The sequence below is a fragment of the Macaca mulatta genome, chromosome 2 (assembly GCF_049350105.2).
Source record: "Macaca mulatta isolate MMU2019108-1 chromosome 2, T2T-MMU8v2.0, whole genome shotgun sequence".
Classification (NCBI taxonomy): Eukaryota; Metazoa; Chordata; class Mammalia; order Primates; family Cercopithecidae; genus Macaca; species Macaca mulatta.
Genome location: NC_133407.1, coordinates 160,631,300 through 160,653,660, shown reverse-complemented (window position 1 = coordinate 160,653,660; position 22,361 = coordinate 160,631,300). Strand labels below are relative to the sequence as shown.

General features: G+C 48.3%; 1 protein-coding gene across 4 annotated transcripts in view; it reads left to right on the top strand.

Moving 5' to 3' along the window:
* Window positions 1-22,361, top strand: part of PDIA5 (protein disulfide isomerase family A member 5) — a 93,605-nt gene that overhangs the window by 55,042 nt on the left and 16,202 nt on the right. For all 4 annotated transcript variants that reach the window (XR_013414377.1, XM_077993796.1, XM_077993795.1 and 1 more), the window contains 3 exons: window positions 2,635-2,726; window positions 2,841-2,912; window positions 9,008-9,144. Coding sequence is in view for 3 of the 4 variants with exons in the window: in XM_077993796.1 (XP_077849922.1) it covers window positions 2,635-2,726; window positions 2,841-2,912; window positions 9,008-9,144 (301 nt within the window). In the remaining variant the exon portion in view is untranslated. The remainder of the gene's footprint in view (window positions 1-2,634; window positions 2,727-2,840; window positions 2,913-9,007; window positions 9,145-22,361) is intronic.

Genomic DNA, 22,361 nt, shown 5'->3' with positions numbered 1-22,361 from the left:
TCTAACTCCAGAGAGTGTTTGTATGTAGTTGTTCAAAAACCTTTGTCTCGTTAACTAATAGATGCCCCCAAAGTGGCACAAAAGTGCTACAGAAACTTGGAGAATTAAGAGCTCACCCCCAGCAAAGGTGGTTTGAAAAGGCTGCCTAGAGAGGTGAGGTTTGATTTGCCTTAAGGGATGGGTGAGTCTGGGGGTCTCCAGGAGGTGAGGGATGGGCAGCCTCAGCAAGGGGACTGGAAGGCACCAAGTGGGGACCAGGAGAGAACAGCGAGTGTTCCAGAAATGTGGGCAGAATAGAGCACCTCCTAGTCCTAGTAACAAAAATAGCTAATACATTTTGAGTGTTATTGATACTTCCCTTGTATTATCTCATTGAATCTTCTCAACAACCACATGAGGCGGCTGCAGATGAGGAAAGTGAGACACAGAGACAACTGTGACTCGGTGAAGGAAATGCACGACCACATGGGGAATCAGGACTCAAACCCAGGCATCCCGAGCCCATGCTTCCAGCCACTGCACCATGTTGCTGCTGCACTCAGCAAGATGTCTGAGAAGGCAGACGGCCCAACTTCCTTCCTGTGCAGAAATCTCTGACTGTCTTGTTCTGGGAGAATAAAAAATCTAGACCCTAACAGGTGTACAATGAAGAGTTTTGTAAGAAAGAAAGATTCAAAAATGAAATAGGTAACATATGGGCATTGAATATGGAGCTGGATTTTCGCCTATATTCAATGAAATTGGAAGGTTTTGTGCAGGGAAGTGATGTAATGAGCGAGGAGGACATGTAAGATTAATCTGTGGTGAATGTACACTGACACTGGGGAGATCAATTAGGCAGAAAAAAAAGGACTTTTAAAGTAGACAAATATTACTGGAACAGGCCACTGGAGCAGTCTGGGAAATGAGCAGAATGACTTTTATAGAACGTTCCAGGGCTTCAAGTAAATTTGAATTCAAATTTATTCTCCCTGTATTATTTGCTGCATCCTAAAATGGGTTAGCAAAAAAAAGAAAATCAGTGATTTAGTGAGCATTTATTGTGTCCTTGCTGTATGTGAGGCCTTGTGCTAGGGACTTAAAACAATTGGAAAGATATCCAGGTGCCCCTAGGAATGGAGAGGCCAGAGGCACAGCGGCTCCCATCACCAGGAAGACTTGGTAGGAAGATGACAGTTACTCAGCTCCAGTTTTGTGCTAAAACCTCTCATCTCATTTAGTTCTCTAAAGAGCCCTGTGACGTTCACATCTTCCAGCAAGGGGCCTCAGTGAGGGTGAGTGACTTGCCCAAGGTCACATGACTCATAGGTGGAAACTGTCTTTGCAATCAAGTTTATTGTCCACTGAAACTACTATTTATTTTTCTCTCTGTGTGTGTCCCTGTATATTATTCAGTGAAGTCCAGCTTCCTGGGTTTCTTCTCTCTGCTTCTGTAACTGCTGCTGGCTTTTTTTTAACTTACTTTTCCCTTGCTTCTATGCCACTCTGCTTTGTGGAACATCCTTTGTGTGTCTGGCCATTCTAGCTACGTTCTCTGGAGAGAACAGATTCAAAGTCCTGCCTGGGCATGCTGGCTCATGCCTGTAATTCCGGTGCTTTGGGAGGTTGAAGAGGGAGGATCGCTTGAGCCCAGGAGTTGGAAGCCAGCCTGGGCAACACAGCAAGACCTCATCTCTACCAAAAAGAAAAAAATTATTAGCCGGATATAGTGGCACACGCCTGTGGTCCCAGCTACTCAGGAGGCTGACGGGGGAGGATTGCTTGAGCCCAGGAGTTAGAGGGTGCAGTGAACTATGATCATGCTACTGCAGAGGGAGTTTTAGGGGATTCTTTATTTGAGTCAGTCTTAGTATTTAGCTACATCATCAGTTACCCAGCTACTAAAATACTCTTTCTGATTCAGGGATAGTGGACATGTGGACCCCTGGAGCCAGAATATGTTCAGAATTCTGAGATGATGATCCAGCCAGGCTGTGGGTAATGGTCACCAACAGGAGGAAACATTGGGGAGACACAGCTCGGCCTAGAGGGAGGAGAGTTAGGCAGGTGCCTCGTTTCTCATGTTGTGTTATGAGAACCACACAGCTTCCCTGGCCACAGATAAGCTGTGAGTTTTGAAAACATCACACTCAAGCCTAGGTGGGCAAACCGTGAGGTATCGAGGAAGGTGTCTAAGGATGTTGTGCAGAGCTGAACTGGTGTATGAAAGCCACTTATTTCCATTGCTTAGGAAAGAGTACAACCCTAGTTGACATGAGCAGAGAAATAGGCGTTAACACATCCTTGACTGTGGCCCCTCTCTGAGAGCAGTGTGAAGTTGATGGCAAGGCCAGGCTTCTTCTGCAACCCTCAGAACATTTGTTTTGCTCTGGGGTGGTTCTTCCTGCAGGGAGGCAGAGGGAGCAGGCATGCAGAGTGTAGCACTCGGCCCAGCTGCCTGGCTTCTCCAGTGCCAGGTCATGATTCCTGGCTGGCTTCGCTGGCCTTGTTTCTCCGCAGCCCTGATGCACATCAGTCTGTGGGGCTTTGTCCCACATGTCTTTCTGGTGGGACAGCAGCTGGACAGATGGCGTGTGGACTAGAGGGTGTCTGTAGGGCACAGGTTCCACACGGCTGTTCTCCGCTTCCTCCCAGGTGCTGGCCGGGATGAATGTCTACTCCTCTGAATTTGAAAACATCAAGGAGGAGTACAGCGTGCGCGGCTTCCCCACCATCTGCTATTTTGAGTACGTCCCCCACTTTCCTTCTAAAGCTCACCTCCCTTCCTGGTGATTGACCATAATCTCAGGGTGGCATTTGCATCCCTGACTGAGCCCACGTTGTTTCTCCACGTTTCACAGGAAAGGACGGTTCTTGTTCCAGTATGACAACTATGGGTCCACGGCCGAGGACATCCTGGAGTGGCTGAAGAAGTAAGTGGGGGGTGTGTGTGTGTCAGGGGGCGTGGACCCAGAGGGTGGGGCACCTGCTGGGCCTGAGGGTCGCAGGGCTCTGGCTGGGGATTGGGGGAGAGAATAAGGAAGGGAATTGTGGTACTGCTTGCATAGCTGTCTCTGGCTTGAGTCTAGGTCACTATGGGGATTGTGGGAATTTAGGTTGCAGGAGCCATGAGGATTTGGTGTGATTTTGGCCTGTGATGATCAGACCTGCCTCGGTGTTGGGTGTGGAGTCTGTCTCCCCTACCTCCCTTCTCCACGGGTTGGAATTGGGGAGGGGCTGTCTAAGCCTATCAGCTCTTCTGGAATAGTCAGGGCCTTTCTGAAATCTTCCCACATTTCACATCAAGTTTCTCCTCAACACGTCTATCTGGTGGATAGAGGTATTTCTCACCTAGGCTACCAGGTTTGAGAGAGGTTCCACTGCAGGTCTCTCTGAAAATAGAATTGTCAGTTGAACACTTATTTCAAACACAGCACTGTCTTAGGTGCTGTGAAGGTACTAAGAAATATTCTAATGCCTTAGGCTTGCTGAGTGCTTTACTGTTCAACCCCCACAGGCATTGCTTCATAGCAACCTGTGATCCCTGTTTTATAATGTGGTTAGATCCTTGTAATGCCAAACCCCACCACACTGTTGGCCCCTGCCTCCTTACCTGGAGCCCCCACTGTGCTAGGCCTGCTGCTTTGTCCTGCCAAATCACCCCATTCCCACTTCTCACCAGCACTTCCACAACAGGCTCACGATGTCCCCTTCTGGAAGCCTCCCCAGGCCACCCTCGCTGAGCACGCACCCGGCTCAGGCTGCGCTCTGTGTGTCACGAGTTTGGCACTTACCAGCCACTGCTGCTTCATGGGTATTTGTGCATATGTGTTGGAATAATAACAGCCAATGTCTTTTGGGCTCTCCTTTGTGGCTGACACTGTTCTAAGCTCTTTACATGGATTATCATTTTAATCCTCACAACAGCACTGTAAGGAAGATGTTACCGTTCTCTTCATTTTATGAATGAGGTTCCTGAGGCACAGTGAGGGGGTGGTGCTGCCGGTAAGCAGTGGCAGGGCCCTGATGGATCCCTGCAGCCCCTACAGTCCAACTCAGCCTCCTCAAGTTCTGCTCAGACCCCCTCTCCTCAGCTGCCAGCACAGTGGATATTTATTGACATCGTTACCTTAGGGACATAGTGTGCAAACCCAAGGGTTAAAGAATTAGTTATCCAAAGATATGGAGGTTGAAAATGTGTATTTTCAAAATGGGAAAGAAGGGTGGGTTTTGTACCAGGAAAAAAAAATGCACATGAAACTGTTAGATTTCTAAAGGTGGAGAATCTCCATCTTCTGTTCTGCCTACTCCCGGGAGATAAGACACAAGTGCTAGCACATGTTTGCATCATGTCTTTTATTTCTTGGAAGCGTTCTCACATCTCTGTCCCCATCGGCCACCTCATTTCCAGCCCCTGCCTGGGAAGGCTGCTGCCCATTATCATGTGTTCATTGTCTTAACCTGGGCCTTTGCTTTCCTGTTTTACTTTTTCATTTGATAATAAACGTGTCCTCTCCTCCAGCCAGACACATCTCATTCTGCTTTGGGAGAAGGTCTCAACAAATAGCAATCTCATTTGTCACCAGAGCATAAAATCTGTCTGCTTCCCTTCCCTTCTCTAACGTTTTCTGATTTCAAAACACCCTCCTATCTTTTTTGGAAGGATAAGGTTTGTGTGTTTTTTTTAAGTGTTCAGAATTGCCTGCTAACCCTAGACAAAGGGAGCACATCAATGGCATTTCTGAACTAGGTTGTTATCTCCCCGTTGGAGCCTCCCACCCCATCCTCTCACTCCTCTCCTCTCGGTGTACCCCATCCCAGCTCCCCCACCCACATTGCTCTGGCTGGCCTGCACCCCACAGCTGCCTCCAGATTCTGGTCCTGGGCACCCCATCCCCACTTCCTACTTCCCCCCATCCCCCGCCGTGGGAGAGAAGGAGCTCTTGTTAACGGCCTTATCCTCTGCAAGAGCTAGCAATGTCATTCTGCTACCAGCTGGCTTAATTTTTAAAAATCTTTTCTGATTTTAGAGATACTCAACTAAGATAGGCTTATTATAGAAAAACCTAAAAGTGTGGTTAAACAAAAAGTCCTCCCCCACCCTATTACCCAAAGATAGCATATTGTTATTTCCCCTGCACAGATCCAGCTCCGCATGTGGGTTTTCCCGGTCCCATGTGGATTAAGCCTTTTCCAGTTTCCCCTCGGATCCTGGTGGGCAATAGTGACCTCATCTTTCCTGCTTTCTCCGTTGGCCCTTAGCTGCTCAGGGCTTCTGTGCAGCCAAGTATACAAAGATGAGGGTGAAGCCAGCCTAGCTAATTCTCCAGATGGCTCTCCAATGCCTAGGAGAGAAGACCCAGGTCCCGCCCTTCAATGTGTGACGCTGGTGGTTGGACCAGGGAAGGGTGGCACCAGGTGAGGCAGGGCAGGGAGTCAACCCTGGCGTCTGAGTGTATGAGGGCTCTGGAGTAGATACGTTGATCGTGGCGCTGGTGTCTTTTGTGTTCCTAATGGCCACATATCTCATTGGCCCCTTGAAGCTGTCACATGCTGAGTTGGGCTAGCAGACAGGGGGAGGGGTGCATAAGCAGTGATCCATTTTAGGCAGGGCCATTTTGGCCTGTGTAGCTTTATACCAACCAGAAGTGAACTGAATTAACAAACACCAAGTTTTCTGGACTCATAATGTGTAGAGTTGCGTCTTCTCATCTATGGCACATGCATCTTGCTTAGATGAGGGTCTGACTGTGTGACCCTCCCAGTCCTAGAGAGCCTGGGACAATTGCTGTCTCCAAACTGCGGAGCTCATAAAATCAGTCACAAGAAGGGAGATCGTAAGGGAACATACAAGTCATCAAATCTGCCCCAGCAATTCTCCTTTCAACGTTTGCATTTCCTCACTCCCACTGGACTCATTCTGAGGTTCCCCATTCATGCTTGAATGACTCTTATTATTTAGGTGATAAATTATATCTAGGAGCATTGGGGTAGTACTTTATAAAGTTACAAAGCATCTCACATCCATTCTCAGCTTAGCTGAGCCTGAGAGCTAGGTAAAGAAAGGACCACAATGCACTGTCTTGTCACTGTTTTAAGCTGTTTGATTGTGGCTAGTGGAGGAAACAGGACTCAAGCCAGGTCTTCTGACTCCCAGTTTGGCCTTCTTTCCCTCTCCCCTGCTGTAGACAGAACACTCTTATTTACACCAAACCGAAGTTTCTTTCTCTGGAGCTTCCACTCATTAGTGTTGATTCTCCTCTTCAGGGCCCTAGAAAACAAATCTGAATTTCTTTTCTTAATGCAATTTGGAATATTTGACGATAGCCACTGTGTTCTTTTATGTCCTCTCTCGAAATTAAACACTTCCGGTTCCTTAAGCCGTTTTTCCCCGAATGAGAGAAATGAGCATTCCCTCATTCAAGGAATCTCCTATTCAACAAGCATGTATTGAGTGTCTGCTGTGTATTGGGTGCAGGAGTTAGTAAAGAGGTGAGGGAGAGCCCAGTCTTCAAGGAGCTCACGGCCTGGGGTAGGCAGGGAGTGAAAAGCATCATTTAGCGTTTTGGGTTCAGACTCCCACTCAGTTCGTCTCTTCCCAGTACATCCTCTTACCACGGTGCCCAGTTCTCCAGTCCTCTCCCGCAAAGAAACTTCCAGTCGTCTCCTGGGTGGGAGAGGGGGGCGCCCTAGGATCTGAGGATCTGACCACTCCTGTGACCGCTAAACCTCCTGTTCTCAGCTGTAGGCTGTAGCTCTGCTTCAAGGAGTGGGCCTCCGGGCCCTTCAGAGCCTTGTCTTCTGTGTGGGTGTTGTTCTTGGGCCCCTACTCTGCTTTTTCTGCCCAGAAAGTTTTTTGTTTTTTGTTTTAAACTCCTGAACTGTTATTTTAGCAGTTTTAGAGTGTATTCGCCTCTGTGGTTAACTAGAAGTTCCTCCGGTTGTTTCCTTACGGTGCCTGTACTCCTGCAAAGCCATGGCTTCTCCATCCTATATTTGTGCACTTGCTGGACTTTTTAAAAATTTAGTTTTTGAGTCGATTACATTCACATAATTCAATTTTTTTTTTTTGAGATAAGGTATTGCTCTGTCACCCAGGCTGGAGTGCAGAGGGTGCCATCATAGCTCACTGCAGCTTTGAACTCCTGGACTCAAGCGATCCTCCCGCCTCAGCCTCCTGAGTAGCTGGGACTACAGGCATAGGCCACCATGCCCGGCTAATTTTTTTATTTCATATTTTTGTGGAGATGGAGTCTCACTCTGTTGCGCAGGCTGGCAAAATTTTAAGATGCTTAAAAAGAATACATTCAAAAGTCTCCCTTTCACTTCTTTCCTCCTTCTTATCCTCCCCCCCCATACCTTAGAGTTTACAACTTAGACCAGTTTCTTTCATGTTCTTAGAGTGTTGCTTTATGTAGATATTAGCAAATGTGAATAAGTATATTTTATCTCCCCCCTTTTAATGCAAAAGTTAGCAAATTCTAGACTGTTCCTTCCATCTCCAGCAGTTTGTCCACATCAGTGCGTACAGAACATCATTCTTTGTAGTGCTCAGCCCTCCCTCGTGTAGATGGACAGCAGTTTACCTAAGCCATCCTTCCAGTCTCCGCTATGACAAATAACCTGCAGTGAATGCCTTCAGATGCACATAATTGTGCACGTGTGCAGGTGTATTGTAAAGATAAGAAGTGGAATTGGTAGTGTTTTGAGGGGTCAGTAGTTTGAGCCCAAGTATAGGAACCTAGATTGCATGATGTTTGTCTAGGACCATTGTCTGGCTGGTGACTCATTCTGAAGCTTGATTTTGCCACCAGTCCTATCTGACATTGGATATGCATGGGCTGAGATTGATTTGCCCTCTCCCTGCCTCCTTCCATTTCTTGGGACCCGGGAGGCCGTGGCAGCCAGTGGGGCCCAGTCAGAAGGGCCAGAGAGGGCTTCTGAAGGCGACATCATACCCGGGCTTCTGCGGAGGGAAGCGAGTGGCAGATTTCCATTGTGTCAGCCACTTCGCTCCCTCTGGATTATCCAGCCCTGGCTGCTGGAACTTTAAAATGTTTCCTCCTGTAGGCTCTCAAAGGCGGGACACAATGGTTGTCTTTTCACATTTGTCATCCTCGAGGGTTTTTTCAAAGCTGCAATTTGAAAAAACTGGCAAGGGTAGTCGTGGCAATAAAGCAGCAGAGAGACTGTGTCACCACCAGCCGCCTTGTCCTGAACTTTGGAGCAACGGAGGGTCCCTGCAAGCCTCCCTCCTCCTAGCAGATGATGACATAGGACTGGCACACAGTCACGCTGCGGAAACGGGCTCCAGAAAGGTCAGGCGGCTGCCTAAGGTTTTGCAGCTGATGAGTAGTAGAGTTGATTTGGCTTTTGGGAGAACTAAGTAAGTTGGTTGTTGGCCTCTGGGAAGGATTAGTGATGTAGCGTCCACACTCTCATAGTTAGGATACCCCCAGCCTTGCTTCCCTCACTGCGACCTTCCCTGCACCCCTATGTGGCAGCTTCCGCTTGCATGGCCTAAATCTGAACTTTCTCAGATACCTGGCCTCTCTCTCTCCTCCTCACCCCCTCCTCTCTGTATCCTCTTCCTCCCCTCCACTGCCCAGGGGGCAGTTTTAAACACAACAGTGAGCTTTTCCAAAGGTCACCATTCACTGTTGCTATTTATTCTTTCCAGTTTGCTCAAAGTTTGAAATAGGTTGAGAAAGCTAACAAGCCCCCAGATTCCCAGGAGGAAGTGAGATTTCTTAGGCTATCTAGAGAGCTGTAGCCAGAAGCCACTGTTTATAACAGGATATCAGCTAAGTACCTGTCTGGGGCTTTGTGGGGAAGGTGGAGGTGGGCAGGGCAGCACCACTCATCCCACGACACCTCCATGAGGGCAGTTTCTGGTTTGTTAAAGGCTGAGCCCCTGGAGTGGGCCATCCCGAGCCTGTGGGGAGCTTTGTGTCCAGGGGGCTGGAATGAGAAGGGCTGCCCAGGCCCCAGGGCCTGCTCTGAGCTCTGCCTGTTTTTGGTCTTCCAGTCCGCAGCCGCCACAGCCCCAGGTCCCTGAGACTCCCTGGGCAGATGAGGGCGGCTCCGTTTATCACCTGACCGATGAAGACTTTGACCAGTTTGTGAAGGAACACTCCTCTGTCCTCGTCATGTTCCACGCCCCATGTGAGTGGAACTTTGCTCCTCCCCCTCCACACCCTCCCCTCTCTCAGAGTAGGATGAGCGTGGCGCTTTGCAACGTGAACCCAAGAAGCACTTATTTGTTGGATGCCAGGACTCGTGCTAAGCTGGGGGATGCAGTGGTGACGGGCAAGGTCCCCACCCTCATAGTGCACATGGCCTACCCCCCATTGCCATAGAAACAGCACAGAAGTCCTGACTGGGCTGCATTTGTCACTTAGCTAGAGTTCAGTGAGGCTCCACCACCCCTAGCTCTGAGCATCTTCCTCCCAGTCAGCATGAATTGGAGAAATTAGGCTGGAAGCACCCTGAGATGTTACCTAGAACAGACTGGGCCTGGAAATAAAATTAGGGCTGGTGCCTCATCTGGGGGCTCATGCCTATAATCCCAGCACTTTGGGAGATCGAGGCAGGAGGATTGTTTAAGGCCAGGAGTTCAAGACCAGCCTGGGCAACATAGCAAGACCCCATCTCTACAAGCAATAAAAAATTAGCCAGGCATGGTGGTGCACACAGGAGGGCCTGTGCTTGCCCGGGAGCTGAGAAGGCATGGGGAGGCCAGACTAGAGCTGCAGATCACGTAGCATCTAGAATGCCTTCTGTCTGCTTCACCTGGTTGCAGTTTCAGCCTGAAATGACCACAGTGAATCAAGGAAGTAAAATGCTGTAAATGCTATCAAACGTGCTTGCGATAAGGGCTGGAAGGCCTGTGGCTCAGGAGTTTTCTGGGCCAGTGTCCTCCCTACTCCCATGGAGTGTGGAAAATTGACCATCAGTGGTTTCCAAGAGGGACAGGGCTGCCCCTGGGAAGGCAAACAAGGCCACGTGAGAGCCAGGGGATGGCAGGCACAGGCACAGAGTGTTGTGAGTAAGAGATTGTGGAGGAAAAGCAAGAGGTCAGTGCCTCACGGAGCAGGGCTGAAATCGCGAGGTCACGGTGCCTGAGGACGGTTAGTCCATACAGGCATATTCTGTGAGGAGGAAATGTTATTACTCCTCTTAAACATAGGATCCTCATGCCAACAATTGTGTGTCACCTGACGGCGGTAACAAATTGTCTTCCTGAAGGGTCATCTTTCATTTTACCCAGAGTGCCAAAAGTGAGTACGATTAGCCCCATTTTACAGATGAGACCATCACACAGAGAAATGACATAGACCGCCCACGGCTCCATGAGTCCTGAGCTGCTTCAGGCCTCAAGAGCCTTAGGATCCAGGAAGAACAGGGTCAGAGCCTGAGCCCTGGTCTCCTGGCTGCCTCCCCTTCCCCCACAGTAGCTGTGGGTTTGGCTAGCCTGGGAATTGTTCACAAACGTACTCTTACCATGGATTTTCCGAACTCTTTCTTTCTTGCAAGTGCTAAATTCTTAAGGGAATCCAAAGGAAAGGTTTCCTATAGCTCTTCTTCTGAGTTCCTAGAAAAGAGACCAAAACAAGCCCCCAAAACTAAGTTTCAAAAACCCTCCAGTCTTGTGGGCCTCTCCTGATGAAGCGCAGTGATGGGGCCTTAGGGGTGTCTGCCTCAGGTCTGCTAGGGCCTTGGTGAGGGCATCCCCGAGGGTAAAGGTACCCGAAGAAGTGCCCACCATGAGGCCAGCCAGGCAGCACTGCAGTTCTCTTCCTAGCTATAAAATACACTCCCTGGCCAGCCTCAGAGCTGCTGCTGGAAGCAGGTCTTTCAGGAAGTTATGTTGAACCTAGAGCCGAAATCACCCTGCTTGCACCCCGTCCCAGCCATGACGGCAGATACCGGCTGGCTGTTTTCAGTTCTTCCTTGGGAACCTCCAGCGTCTTCACCGCCATGTGTCTGTCCTTCCAGTTACAGTCAGGAGAGGCCACCAGTCCCCTGGCCATTCATGGTTCTGCGCGTGTGAGTTTATTTCTGCTGGGCTGGCAGAGTGAGAGGGATCAGGGCAAAAGCACGTGGTTAGCTTCCTGATGTGCCGCCCGTTAATGTTCCCATTAGATGGTAATAGCTCTGGAATAATTCTCTTTCTACACACTCTTTCATTAGGAGCATGGTCTTTAGCCTATGAAGGGATGGAATATACATGCTTTTTAGGGAGTTCAGAGCTCAGGACAGGTGAACTGAGAGCAGAGAGCTCGTAGCTGCCTGGCTTTGTACCTCGTGCCAGAGTGCTTCTGAGAACCCCCAGTGATCAAGAAACCACTTTTGCAGTGTTTGAGGGACCTGGAGTAAAGGACAAATGCCAAGAGGCCAGAGACCAGCAGTGTCATCCCGGGTTTCCTAAGTGCAGAAAGGGTGAATTCCAGAAACCACAGTGTTCCAGGTGTCAGTCCCAGGCCAAATACGTAGTGATTTGGAGACAGACCATTTTAGAGACTCACAGAAACAAATTGGGATCCATCTAACATAGCAGACCACAGCTTCTACTCCAGATGGCTGAATGCACTGCTTGGTTTGTTTGTTGGTACAGGATTGCTGAGCTTGATGAATTAGCATGTCTTTCTTTTATCAAGACATTTGACAAAATGAGTGGCTCTTTTCCTGAGTGTGATGGGGAGAATCAGACAGGATGGAGCTACCCTGAGGGGAAGCATCCCCTGAATATATTGGGACTGTGAATCTGGCCTGAGTCTGTCCAGAGGGTATGTACTTGTTTTTAATTAGCAACTTTGTTAACAATATAAAAAGGCATACTTTCACATTTGGCAGGGTTAGCCTTGGGAAAAAGCTAACCAGCTGAAATATCAGGCCATGCATTGACATTTTGAAGCACCCCAACAAACCAAAATAGTGGGGTTCAAACTAAAAAGCTGAATTTATTTTTTATGACTCTATACTAATTAGAAAAGTAATGCATGTACATTTTGTCAAGGGATAATATAGGAAAGTATGGAGAAGAAAATTAAAATGCTTCCTGATACTGATTCCCAGAGAAGACCATGGTCTTTCTTTGCAGTGTTGTTTGTTTGTTTGTTTTCTTTTCTTTCTTTCCTTTTTTGACATAGGGTCTCACCCTGTCACTCAGGCTGGAGTGCAATGGCACAAACACAGCACACTGCAGCCTCAACCTCCTGGGCCCAGGTGATCCTCCCGCCTCAGCCTCCTGTGTAGTTGGGACTACAGGTGTGCACCACCACACCTGGCGAATTTTTAAATTTTTTGTAGAGATGGGATCTCACTTTGTTGCCCAGGCTGGTCTGCATTGTTGCTTCTATGTCCATAGTAAGTACCCAGTCAATGTTAGTTTCTTTCCCGTATCCTGCTTAGAAAGGCCAGGAAGGGAAAGGGCCTTCAGCTTCCTCCTGATCTGTGCTGCCCCAAGGCGGTGCTCTCTGTCACCTGTGGGTTCCAGAGGCAAGTCACTTGCTTCTCTGCCTGGAACTGATGGGATACTTGTGAGGCCGCCCTGCTGGGCTCTTGGTAGGAAAGGCACACGGCACCCCTCCCTGTTCTGTGTTACCCATCACCATGAGTGATGACCGACCTGGAGATGCCATGGGCCCTGCTCCTTTACCCTCTTGCCAGCACTCCCGCCACTCACTTCCCACCTCAGCCTCCCCCGTCTCCCCATTGTCTTCCTTCCCTTTGTCTCCCAGCAACAGCCCATTAGAAACCCTCCACAGACACTTCAGTGGCCTCTCCAACTGATGCCTAAGTTGTCACTATATACATGAGCCTGAGGCAGCCACAGTGCTAGGCCCTTCATATGGGTGATCTCCATCCTGCCGCAGGCCACACTGTCCCCCAGGAGCTGGGCTGGGCCTCCTGGGCAGGACAGGCTGAGTGTGAGCAGAGGGCTCTGAGAGCGGCGTTTGTAGCACTGCCAGTGACAGAGCCTGGGCCCAAAGCCAGGAGCAGCCTCTCTTGCTAGCACTTGGCTTCCCCTTTGTAGCGAGGCTTCATGCCTGACCTCCCTCTGGTCCTCACGGTGGGGCCTCACATGTACCCCCAGGCCCGGTTTTCTCACCCTGCAGGCAACAGAGATGCTCTCTGCAAAGGGTGTGTCAGCAGGACACTGGCTGCTGCCACCCGTGGCACCTTTTGTTTTTCTGCAGCGTTCTGTATGAGAGAAGTCAGAGTGTGTGTGGCCATACTCATCGCCGCTTGTCACTGTTTTTTTCCCTCTCTAGTAACTCCAGGCCTGCATTAGCAGGGGAAGGACAGGCTGCTGTGGGACCACCTGAGTAGACATCATTTATGTGGGGATGTTCAGGGGAGCAAAGCGGGCATCCCAGAGAGGGGTGTTCCTGAGGAGCAGCTCGTCTCTGCTAGGCCCGTGGACACCCATGCAGGTGCTGGGGATCCTGAGCACCCCCGCCCTTCCTCTCCCCTTTGCTGCAGGGCCTGTGGGGGGCCACGTGGCTCTACCCTTGCCCACCCCCTGACTCATCAACCCATTTTCCTTGGCAGCAGGTCTAAGATGGGATGTTTTCTTTGCCATAACTCGCCTCCAGCAAGTGTCTGCACTGCCTTCCAGGAGCCGGGCTGTTTCTGGCAGCAGGTCCCTATCAGACTCAAGATTTTCTGCTGCCATCTTTTTTTTTTTTTTCCTCAAGCTTTTAACTTTATTTTTGTCTTATTCTCAAAGCAATATATAACCTCTGTAGAAAACCTAGAAGGTACAGTGAAATATAAATGATCAAGGAAAGAAACTACCTATAATCCCATTATCCAGAGGAAACCACTTTTTTTTTTTACACTTTTTGGCATCATTCTTGCTATTGTCGTTCATTTATTTTTTCCCCTTGTTTTTAACTTTTATTTTTAAAATGAATATACCATAAAATTGACCTTGTTTTTTAATCACATGTATAGATTTGTGTAACTATCATGCCACTAAGTGCCTTCATGCTGTCATTTTACTTTATTCATTCATTCATTTATTTCTCTTTTTTTTTCTTTTATTTTTTTAGAGATGGAGTCTCACTATGTTGCTCAGGCTGGCCTCAAACTCTTGGGCTTAAGTGATCCTTCCACTTCAGCCTCCTGAGTAGCTGGGACTACAGGCACAGGCTACCACATCTGGCTAATTATTCGATTTCTTTTTGTAGAGATGGAGTCTCCTTGTGTTGCTCAGGCTGGTCTTGAACTCCTGGGCTCAAGTGATTCTCCTGCCTCGGCCTCCAAAGCAGTTGGGATTACAGGTGTGAGCCACTGCACTTGGCCACTTGTATTTTCTAATTACACAAATAATTTAAGAATAATATTAACAGTATTCTTGTTATCAGCAGTGCAAGGTTCAAGGGATACATAAGAGTACAGTGTAGACAGTGAAAATCCCTCACTTCCCATGCCGTGCCCCTTCTCAGGGCTGGTCACCACTCACAGTGGAGGATGGATCCTTCCTTCTCCTTCTGCAGTGCTTCTACCTAAACAACAGGGGTTGGGTTTTTTTGTCTTTGTTTTTAACATAAATAGCACTACTTTCTATCCATTTTTCTGTGACTTGCTTTTTTTAAATTGTCAGTAGGTCTCGAAGATATTTTCACGTAAATGTAGATATTGGCACCTAAATCTACCTCAATCTTTTTAACCATTGAATAGTATTTTATAATTTGGATATGCCAGAAATTTTAAACCATTCCACTATTGATAGGTATTGTATTTATCTCCAGTTTTTCACTATTCAAACAACATAGTGAGCATTGGTAAGCATATATAATTGGGAACATGTATAAATATTTGTGATTAATTCCTAAAAGTGAATTTCCCTGGCCCTGGGGTAAGTAAGCTTGAGCTTTGATAGATGCTACCAAATTGCCCTACAGAAAGGTTTTCCCAACCCCAGCATGTGACAGAGCCTTTGTCCTCGCAGCCATGGATACTATCTGCCTTTTATATTTCTGCTAAGCTGGGCAAAAGAGCAACTTGTCTGCAGCTATCTGACCTCTCGGGAAGCTGGATATCTTTTCATGTGATAATCAGCTTTTCATGTTTCTTCCATGGACCACCTATTCATACGCTTTGCCCATTTTTCTGCTAGGTCTTTTTATTTATTTGTCTTTTTATTCTTGACCTAGAACTCTACAATTATAGATATTAATCTTTATCTGTTTTCTGTTTTCCATGTTCCGATAGTCTATTTCTTGCTCTAACTTTGTTTATGGTGCCTTTCATTGTACAAAGCTTTACATCCTTTTTAGCTAAATAATGGCTATTATATTTATTGGTCACTGATCACACTTACTATGGATCAGGCGTTGTTCTAGTACTTTCCATATTTTAACTCATTTAGTCTTCATTAAAAAATTCTGTGAATTTGATGTCATGATTAATTATTCTCATTTTATAAGTAAGGAAGGAGAGACACCAAGAGGTCAAGAAACATTCCGAAGGTCGCATAGCCAAAAAGTGCAGCCAGGATGAAATCCCAGGCTGTCCCAGACGCCACAGCCTAACCATTGAGCCATTCTGCAAGTCTGCCTTCTCCCATCCTGACCTCTGGGGTTTGTGGGTTGTTTAGGAAATTCTCCCTTAGGATATAAAAATAGTGCCCTATATTTTGTTACAATGTTTGTATTTTTCCATTTCTTTCTTTAATTCATCTCTATTTTTCATTTGTTTGTTGTGCCAGGTGGGAGGAAGGGATCTGATTTTCTTTCTTTCTTTTTCTTTCTTTTTTTTTTTCAGACAGGGTCTCACTCTGGTCACCCAGGCTGGAATGCAGTGGCATGATCGATCATAGCTCACTGCAATTTCAGACTCCTGGGTTCAAGTGATCCTCCTGCCTCAGCCTCCTAAGTAGCTAGGACTACAGGCACACACTACCATGCCTGGCTAATGTTTTAAATTTTTATAGCAGTGGAATTTCACTATGTTGCCCAAGCTGGTCTCAAACTTCTGGCCTCAAGCAATCTTCCTGCCTTGACCTCCCAAAGTTCTAGGATTATAAGCATGAGCCACTGCATCTGGCCCTAATTTTATTTATTTAAGTCTTTCATATGCATCTTTTTCCTTTACATTTTCCCCTTAACATTATCTTGTAGGCATTTTCATACGTTACTAAAAATGTTTTTTTAACATGCTTTTTGTGGCCACATAATATTCCACTGTATAATATAATGACACTGTAAATTAGTTAACTAGCATCATAATATTGAAAGTTTGAGTTGTTGACCATATTTCCCATTATAAATCATGCTGCAAAGAACATTTTAATGCATAAATATTTGTCTACATGTCAGATTATTTCCTTAGGATAGAAACCTGGAAGTAAAATTTTAAAAGCTTGTTTATCCACATTTTGCACTAACATAAAGGAAAAAACAAACTCTTTGTATAAAAGGAAGGGCCATGTGATGAATAGAGGCGTCTGTGAGTGTGTGAGTCTTCCCCAAGATGCCTGTAACCGTCAAGGAGTCCACTTTGGTGCTTATGCATTTGGAAGCCTTAAAAGAGCTCTGAGGTCTCTGTAGGCCCCTCCGTGTCCGTATTTCTGCTGCATTTGTAGGAAACCCTCCCTCCCTGGCATGCCCCAAGCCAGATTCCAAGCAAGGCAGGAAGCAGGCTCTTCTAGAGGCCCAAGTACTACCCCAGTACCCTGGCTACCAGGGAGCTTTACAGATTAATCTAGTCCCCTGGGAAATTCTGGTTCCAGCATCCAGGAAAGCCCTATAGCTGGTCTGTAATAAAATCATAAGAATAATTGAATTTAATGAAATCCAGAGGAATCCGAGGGCTTGGGGTCGACAGGAGGCCAACATTCCCACAGCCAGAAAAGAGCATGATCAAGGAGTTGATGTGCAGACCTCTATGCCAGATCATGGAAATCAGAGTAAGTGCACTTACACAGATGATAAAAGCTCAACAAGGAAGTTTAGCAATAAAACTTAATGGCCCCTCAAATCACAGTCAGGACACAGAATGCAGTGGGCCAGAGTCCCACTCCCCACGTGTAACCCTCCTCCTCCAGCTGTCCCACAGCCAGAGACATCATGAAGGCCAGGCCCAGGGGGCTGGTGCTCAGGTCACGGCCAGCTCTATCCATCACCCACGGCTCCCCAAGACAGGAGGGTGTCAGGGAGGGAGGTGTTTGCTCAGCCAGACCTTTCTCCTCCTGTGGGCCTGGCCAGGTTCCTCATCTTAAACTCTGTTTGCAGAAGTTTATTGCTTAGCCTTAGTGTCTTATTCAGGGTCAGAGGGAATTGATGCTAGAATTGAAAACCATAACGATATCAAGAGAATTCTAGGGTATGTATGGGAAACTTTAGAACAGCATCCTTAGATATTAGAGATTTTGGGAGACATTTTTCTCCTAGTGAGGTGCAGAGGAGGCACAAAGATGGTAGTGGTAAGGGGAGGGGAGGGGGCGTGCACAGTAAATGGCTTGGTTGCCAGTTCTGCTCATTCGAGGTGTTTAGTCATATTAACGACTATTTGAGTGCAAGCCATGACCCTTGCCCATAAAGAATTTAGTCCTGCCAAACCTTGTGTGCACAGGTGTAAACCTAGCAACCTAACAAGTCATGAGGCTAATTCATTCAGGAAGTGTGTGGAGCAGCGTGGGCAGTATCAGGAATACAGTGGCCAACTAGACAAGACAGCTGAGCCCCTGCCTGCACATACGGAGCCTCCATTCCAGTTGAGGGGATGGGCAGGGAACAAGTGAGCAGATTACTCCAGCTGCTTTGAGTACAATTAAGAAAACAAAACAGGTTATTGGGAGAAAGCATGATAGCGTGAGGCGCCTTTGGGATGGGTGGTCAGGGAGGGTCTCCTAGAAGGTGAAATTTGAGTGGAAGCCTGAGTGGCTGATGTAAAGGGTGAGCCGCACATGGGAAAGAACATGTTGCAGGGCCCTGGGGTAGAAATGAGCTTGGTGTGATTGCAGAAGAGAAGGAGAGCCAGAGGCTGCAGTAGGAGTGACCTGAGTTGAGGTTGAAGGTAGGCAGGACTTAGACTGTGTGGGGTCTGTAGCCATAGTAAGTTTGGATTTGAATCTACCTGTGATAGGAAGCCACTGGGAAGTTTTAAGCAAAGGGATTTGATATGATTGATGTTTTGAAAATATACCCCAGCTGCCCTTAAATAACAGAAGACAGCAGTATCACAGTCACAAAGCAACACAAAATTAAATGCCATAGAAATACCTGAATAAGAAGTATTTTGTAATTAGAAGAGAAACAGATCATTTGATGGGGCTACAGTGAACTGGGAAGACTCAAAGCAGGGGCCAGAACCAAGGCAGTATTGTGAGGGGTTGTCCAGGGTGGATGCTGCCTGTGGAGAGGTCCTATCCATCAGGACAGGGGCTGGGAGGAAGAGGGGGCAGGTGGTGATGGCCCTGGGGGATTTGTTACTTCATCTTCCAGAGCCACAATTTCTGGCACTGTAAAACGGACCTACTGAGCTGGGTCACATGTCTGGTGGGGCTGCTGCAATACAGTGTGGAAGCCCAGCACAAATTGCGAGTGCTTTCCTTATAGAGGTAGGGAATTCTGGGAGCTGAGGCCGAAGTCCAGGAGACAGCCACATGTGTGAGCTGCAGAAACTGGTTTCCTGGTATCGACCTCAACTGGCTTCGCATGTCTGTGGCAGACGTTGCAAGGTGGTCACGGCTCCTCTTCCCAGTGAGCCAGTTCTCAGACTCAGCCTCTGTCTCAGGCCCACTGCTGATGGAAGCTGGCAGGTGGAATGAAACCCACTTGCCACCCTAGCAGGGCAGTGGCGTCAAAGGCCTGGAGCCTGATAAAGGGATGAAGTAAACCTCCCTACCAGCACAGAGTGAATTCTCATCTTCAGGAGTCCTGCCACATCAGCTGGGTCACTTTCGAAAGAAACAGTGATTCGCAGTGAATGGCAACGGCTGGCTTTTCTTTGTCTTCCTCCCCCGACTCCTGCTGCAGTCCCACTGTCCACCTTGACCGTGGGCCCTGCCAGCAGCTGGCCTGACAGCACCATCCATATCATGGAGGGTATGGGGAGAGTGGTCAAGGGAGCCTCTCTTCCCTACCTCTCCCAACTCCCACGGAGGCCACCCAGGGCCTCACGCCTGTATTTCCTGAGGCCTCCCTGTGTGTCCTCCACTATGTGCTGCTGGGCCGAGTCAGTCTGTCTCAGGGCAGTGGACCTTTGAGGACTTTGCAGGGACCACTCACGTCTCTCCAGAGCAGGTTGAACTCACAGCCGCAGGCGAGTCTCTGAGCTTCCTTCTCCTGCAGTTCGTTCATGCAGGGTGAGCCCCTCGTTCTGCCCCAGTCGGAGAAGGTCAGCCTGAGAGCAGGAGAGTGGGGGGCTCACCTTGGACAGGTGCAGGGAGCAGCAGCCTGGGGGTGCCCCAGGGGCAGGGAGATCTCTTTAAGAACTGTAGAATTTTTTCATCCTGACCATGGCCCCAAAGGATGGTTTACTCCACTCTATTTTAGTGAGAAGCAAAAAAAAATTTTTAATCTTAATATACCTCATATTAAGTCAGTAGTCCGTGTTCTTCCGCTTCCCCTCCCATTGGAAAGTGATTGGCTTGGAGTCTGGTGGCCTCCTTTGTCCTGGCTCCTAACCCCAGTTCTGAGGATCCTGCTGGAATTATACATACATGTGGAGTATCTGTATCAGTGTGGGGAAGGAGAAGAGAGGCTTTTGTGACAGTCTCAAGAATGTGACTGCCGGGGAGGCTCAGACTCCTGCCCCAGCTCTCCCTGGTCCCTCTTGAAGTTCTTCTTCCTCTCACTGCTGAGGTGGGGGCCACTGCCTAGAGGGAGGGGCCTGCCTACTGTCCCCCACTGGATCACGGGCTGCATGTGTCCCACTGGGAGCAGGCTCAGGGAAATACAAATAGCACTGCATGCTTTTGTTTCAGGTGCATCCTATTAAATGGGCTTTTGTGGTTGCCTCTGGGAATCTGCATGTAATCGGTGTGTAAACTTGTTTCTGTGGGGAAAACAGCCAACTTAACAAAACAACCCTTTTGTAACTGGATTATTTAGGCGACACATGGCTTGTGATGATGCTAATGTTCATTTCTGGAAAGTGATATTCTTGTCATTCAAAATAATGATGATCTTGATGCCTGTACAGCTCATGATAGGGGGGATCCCAAGTGGGGTCTAGTCAGACCATAAACTCCCAACGTTGTCTAACCCTGTGTGCAGTTTTCTGGAAGAAGGGTTTACCACTTTGATCATGATCTCCATAATGTCTGACTGCAGGGGACATTAAGAACATCTGCTGTGGAGAACCAGGCCAGGAACAGCCAAGCTGCCCTGCCCAGCCCAGGGGCAGCCTCTAGGTGGCTGAGCTCAGCAGTCCCAGAGGAGCCCTTAGGAGCACTTTTGGGGCTGTGTGCCTTGCTCAGCCCTGGCAGCGGAGTTCTGCACTGCTGAATTGGGCATGGGGACATCCTTGTTTTTCTGAGGCTGGCCCTGCCCTCCTGACTGGGACCTCTGTCCTCTGTCTCTAACTTGCCCCCATGTGTCCTTTCATCTGCCACCTCCAGGAGGTCTTCTCAAGCCCCTGGTCACCCCAGGAGTTGTCTACTAATTATTTAATTAGGTCTCTGCATTGCTGACCAGTAAATATTTATCATATATCTATTAAATGATGATCCTTTTGCTTCATGGGGAGGTAGAAGGTAAAAAAAACCTCAAGTCCCACCTTTAGAGTCACCATCTGGGGCCAGGCACGGTGGCTCACACCTGTAATCCCAGCACTTTGGGAGGCCGAGGCAGGTGGATCATGAGGTCAGGAGATCGAGACCATCCTGGCTAACACAGTGAAACCCCGTCTCTACTAAAAATACAAAAAACTAGCCGGGCGTTATGGCGGGCGCCTGTAGTCCCAGCTACTCGGGAGGCTGAGGCGGGAAAATTGCTTGAACCCAGGAGGCAGAGGTTGCAGTGAGCTGAGATCGCGCCACTGTACTCCAGCCTGGGCGACAGAGCGAGTCTCCATCTCAAAAAAAAAAAAAAAAAAAAACAGAGAGTCACTGTCTGGTACCTAGAGCCCAGCGTGATGAGTGTGTAGTGTGGGTACAATATGTAACAGGGCTAAAAGCAGCTGCCAGCTCCCCCAGGGCTGCCAGGGCAGCTGAGGAGTGCTCTTCCTCTGGTTCATCCCTTGAAGACATCATGTGTGCCACTATATTCCCCTCTGGACCAAAGACCATGGTCCTGTCTGTCATTATGCTGGAAGATTCTAAGGGCTAATGCCTTTTCTACCCTTTCTTCTGCATCATAGCCCAACAGGAGTAGGGAGCTTCCTAGATAATGGCAGCAGAGATGCCTGTATACCCAGCAGTTCCTCCTCTTCTTGCTGTGGAGCCTCCCAGTTGAGGGTTAGCAGTGTCTCTCTTCTTGGATCCACCTGGGAAGAACAGACATGTTGGTGTGGCTCAGAACTGTAGTCACTCCCTTGGCTGCATTCCATGAGGGTCAGTGCCCTTGACCAAGTCATGTCTCCAGTGCTCTGTCCAGAGGAGGAGCTTGACAACACTGCCTGGGAGCTCGAGGATCGGTTTGGTTTTCTGTTATCAGTTAAGTGGGGAGTAGCACTCCAGGGTCCCTTGTCCCTGAGAGGGACAGGGTGAGGATGAGCTGAGGAAGCCAGGTACAGGCAGGAGTGGAGTGGAGAGATTAAGCATGAGACAGGTTCATGTCTCACCTGGAGCTGAGTTCTGCAGAAATGGCCTTGGAGGAGGAGACAGGAGCTTTCATCCCTGCCGTGTGCTCAGCTGGAGGCAGGAAAGCCGATTCCATAGCTCAGTGGGAGGTCTCCTCTGATTATACTGTTTGACTTTCTGTCTTCCTTTCTTCTTGTCTTTCCTTTTCCTAACAATCAGTGGTAGAATTAGTGTTCTCAGCTCCCACACAGTGGCACACCCCTGAGAAGGTTGAGTCACGACCTGTCATCCACTGATCCTGGTTAATGCATGATCCCCGCACAGCCGGGCTCACCTTCTGAGCAGCCTCCAGCCTAAGCCAGTCTGCAGACCCCTCACCTCCCAGTCCCTCCAGCATCGGAGGCCAGAAAGTACTCTTTCTATTAAAATGAAAACGATGTACAAATGTCAAGGTCTGTCATCTACACGAAGTGCTTAATTACTTTTTAATGCATGAAATTTTATGATTTGTGACATCTTACTGTGTTCATGTGGCTGTAAGAAAAGGACGGAGCAGTTTCTATCCCAAGAAAATCCTATCATGTCATGTGGGGACAATTGGGATGTAATTATGTCCCATACTCATGCTTCTGTGAATTTTTATGCCCAGCTCAGGGCCTCAGGCCTCAGAGGCCTCTTTATG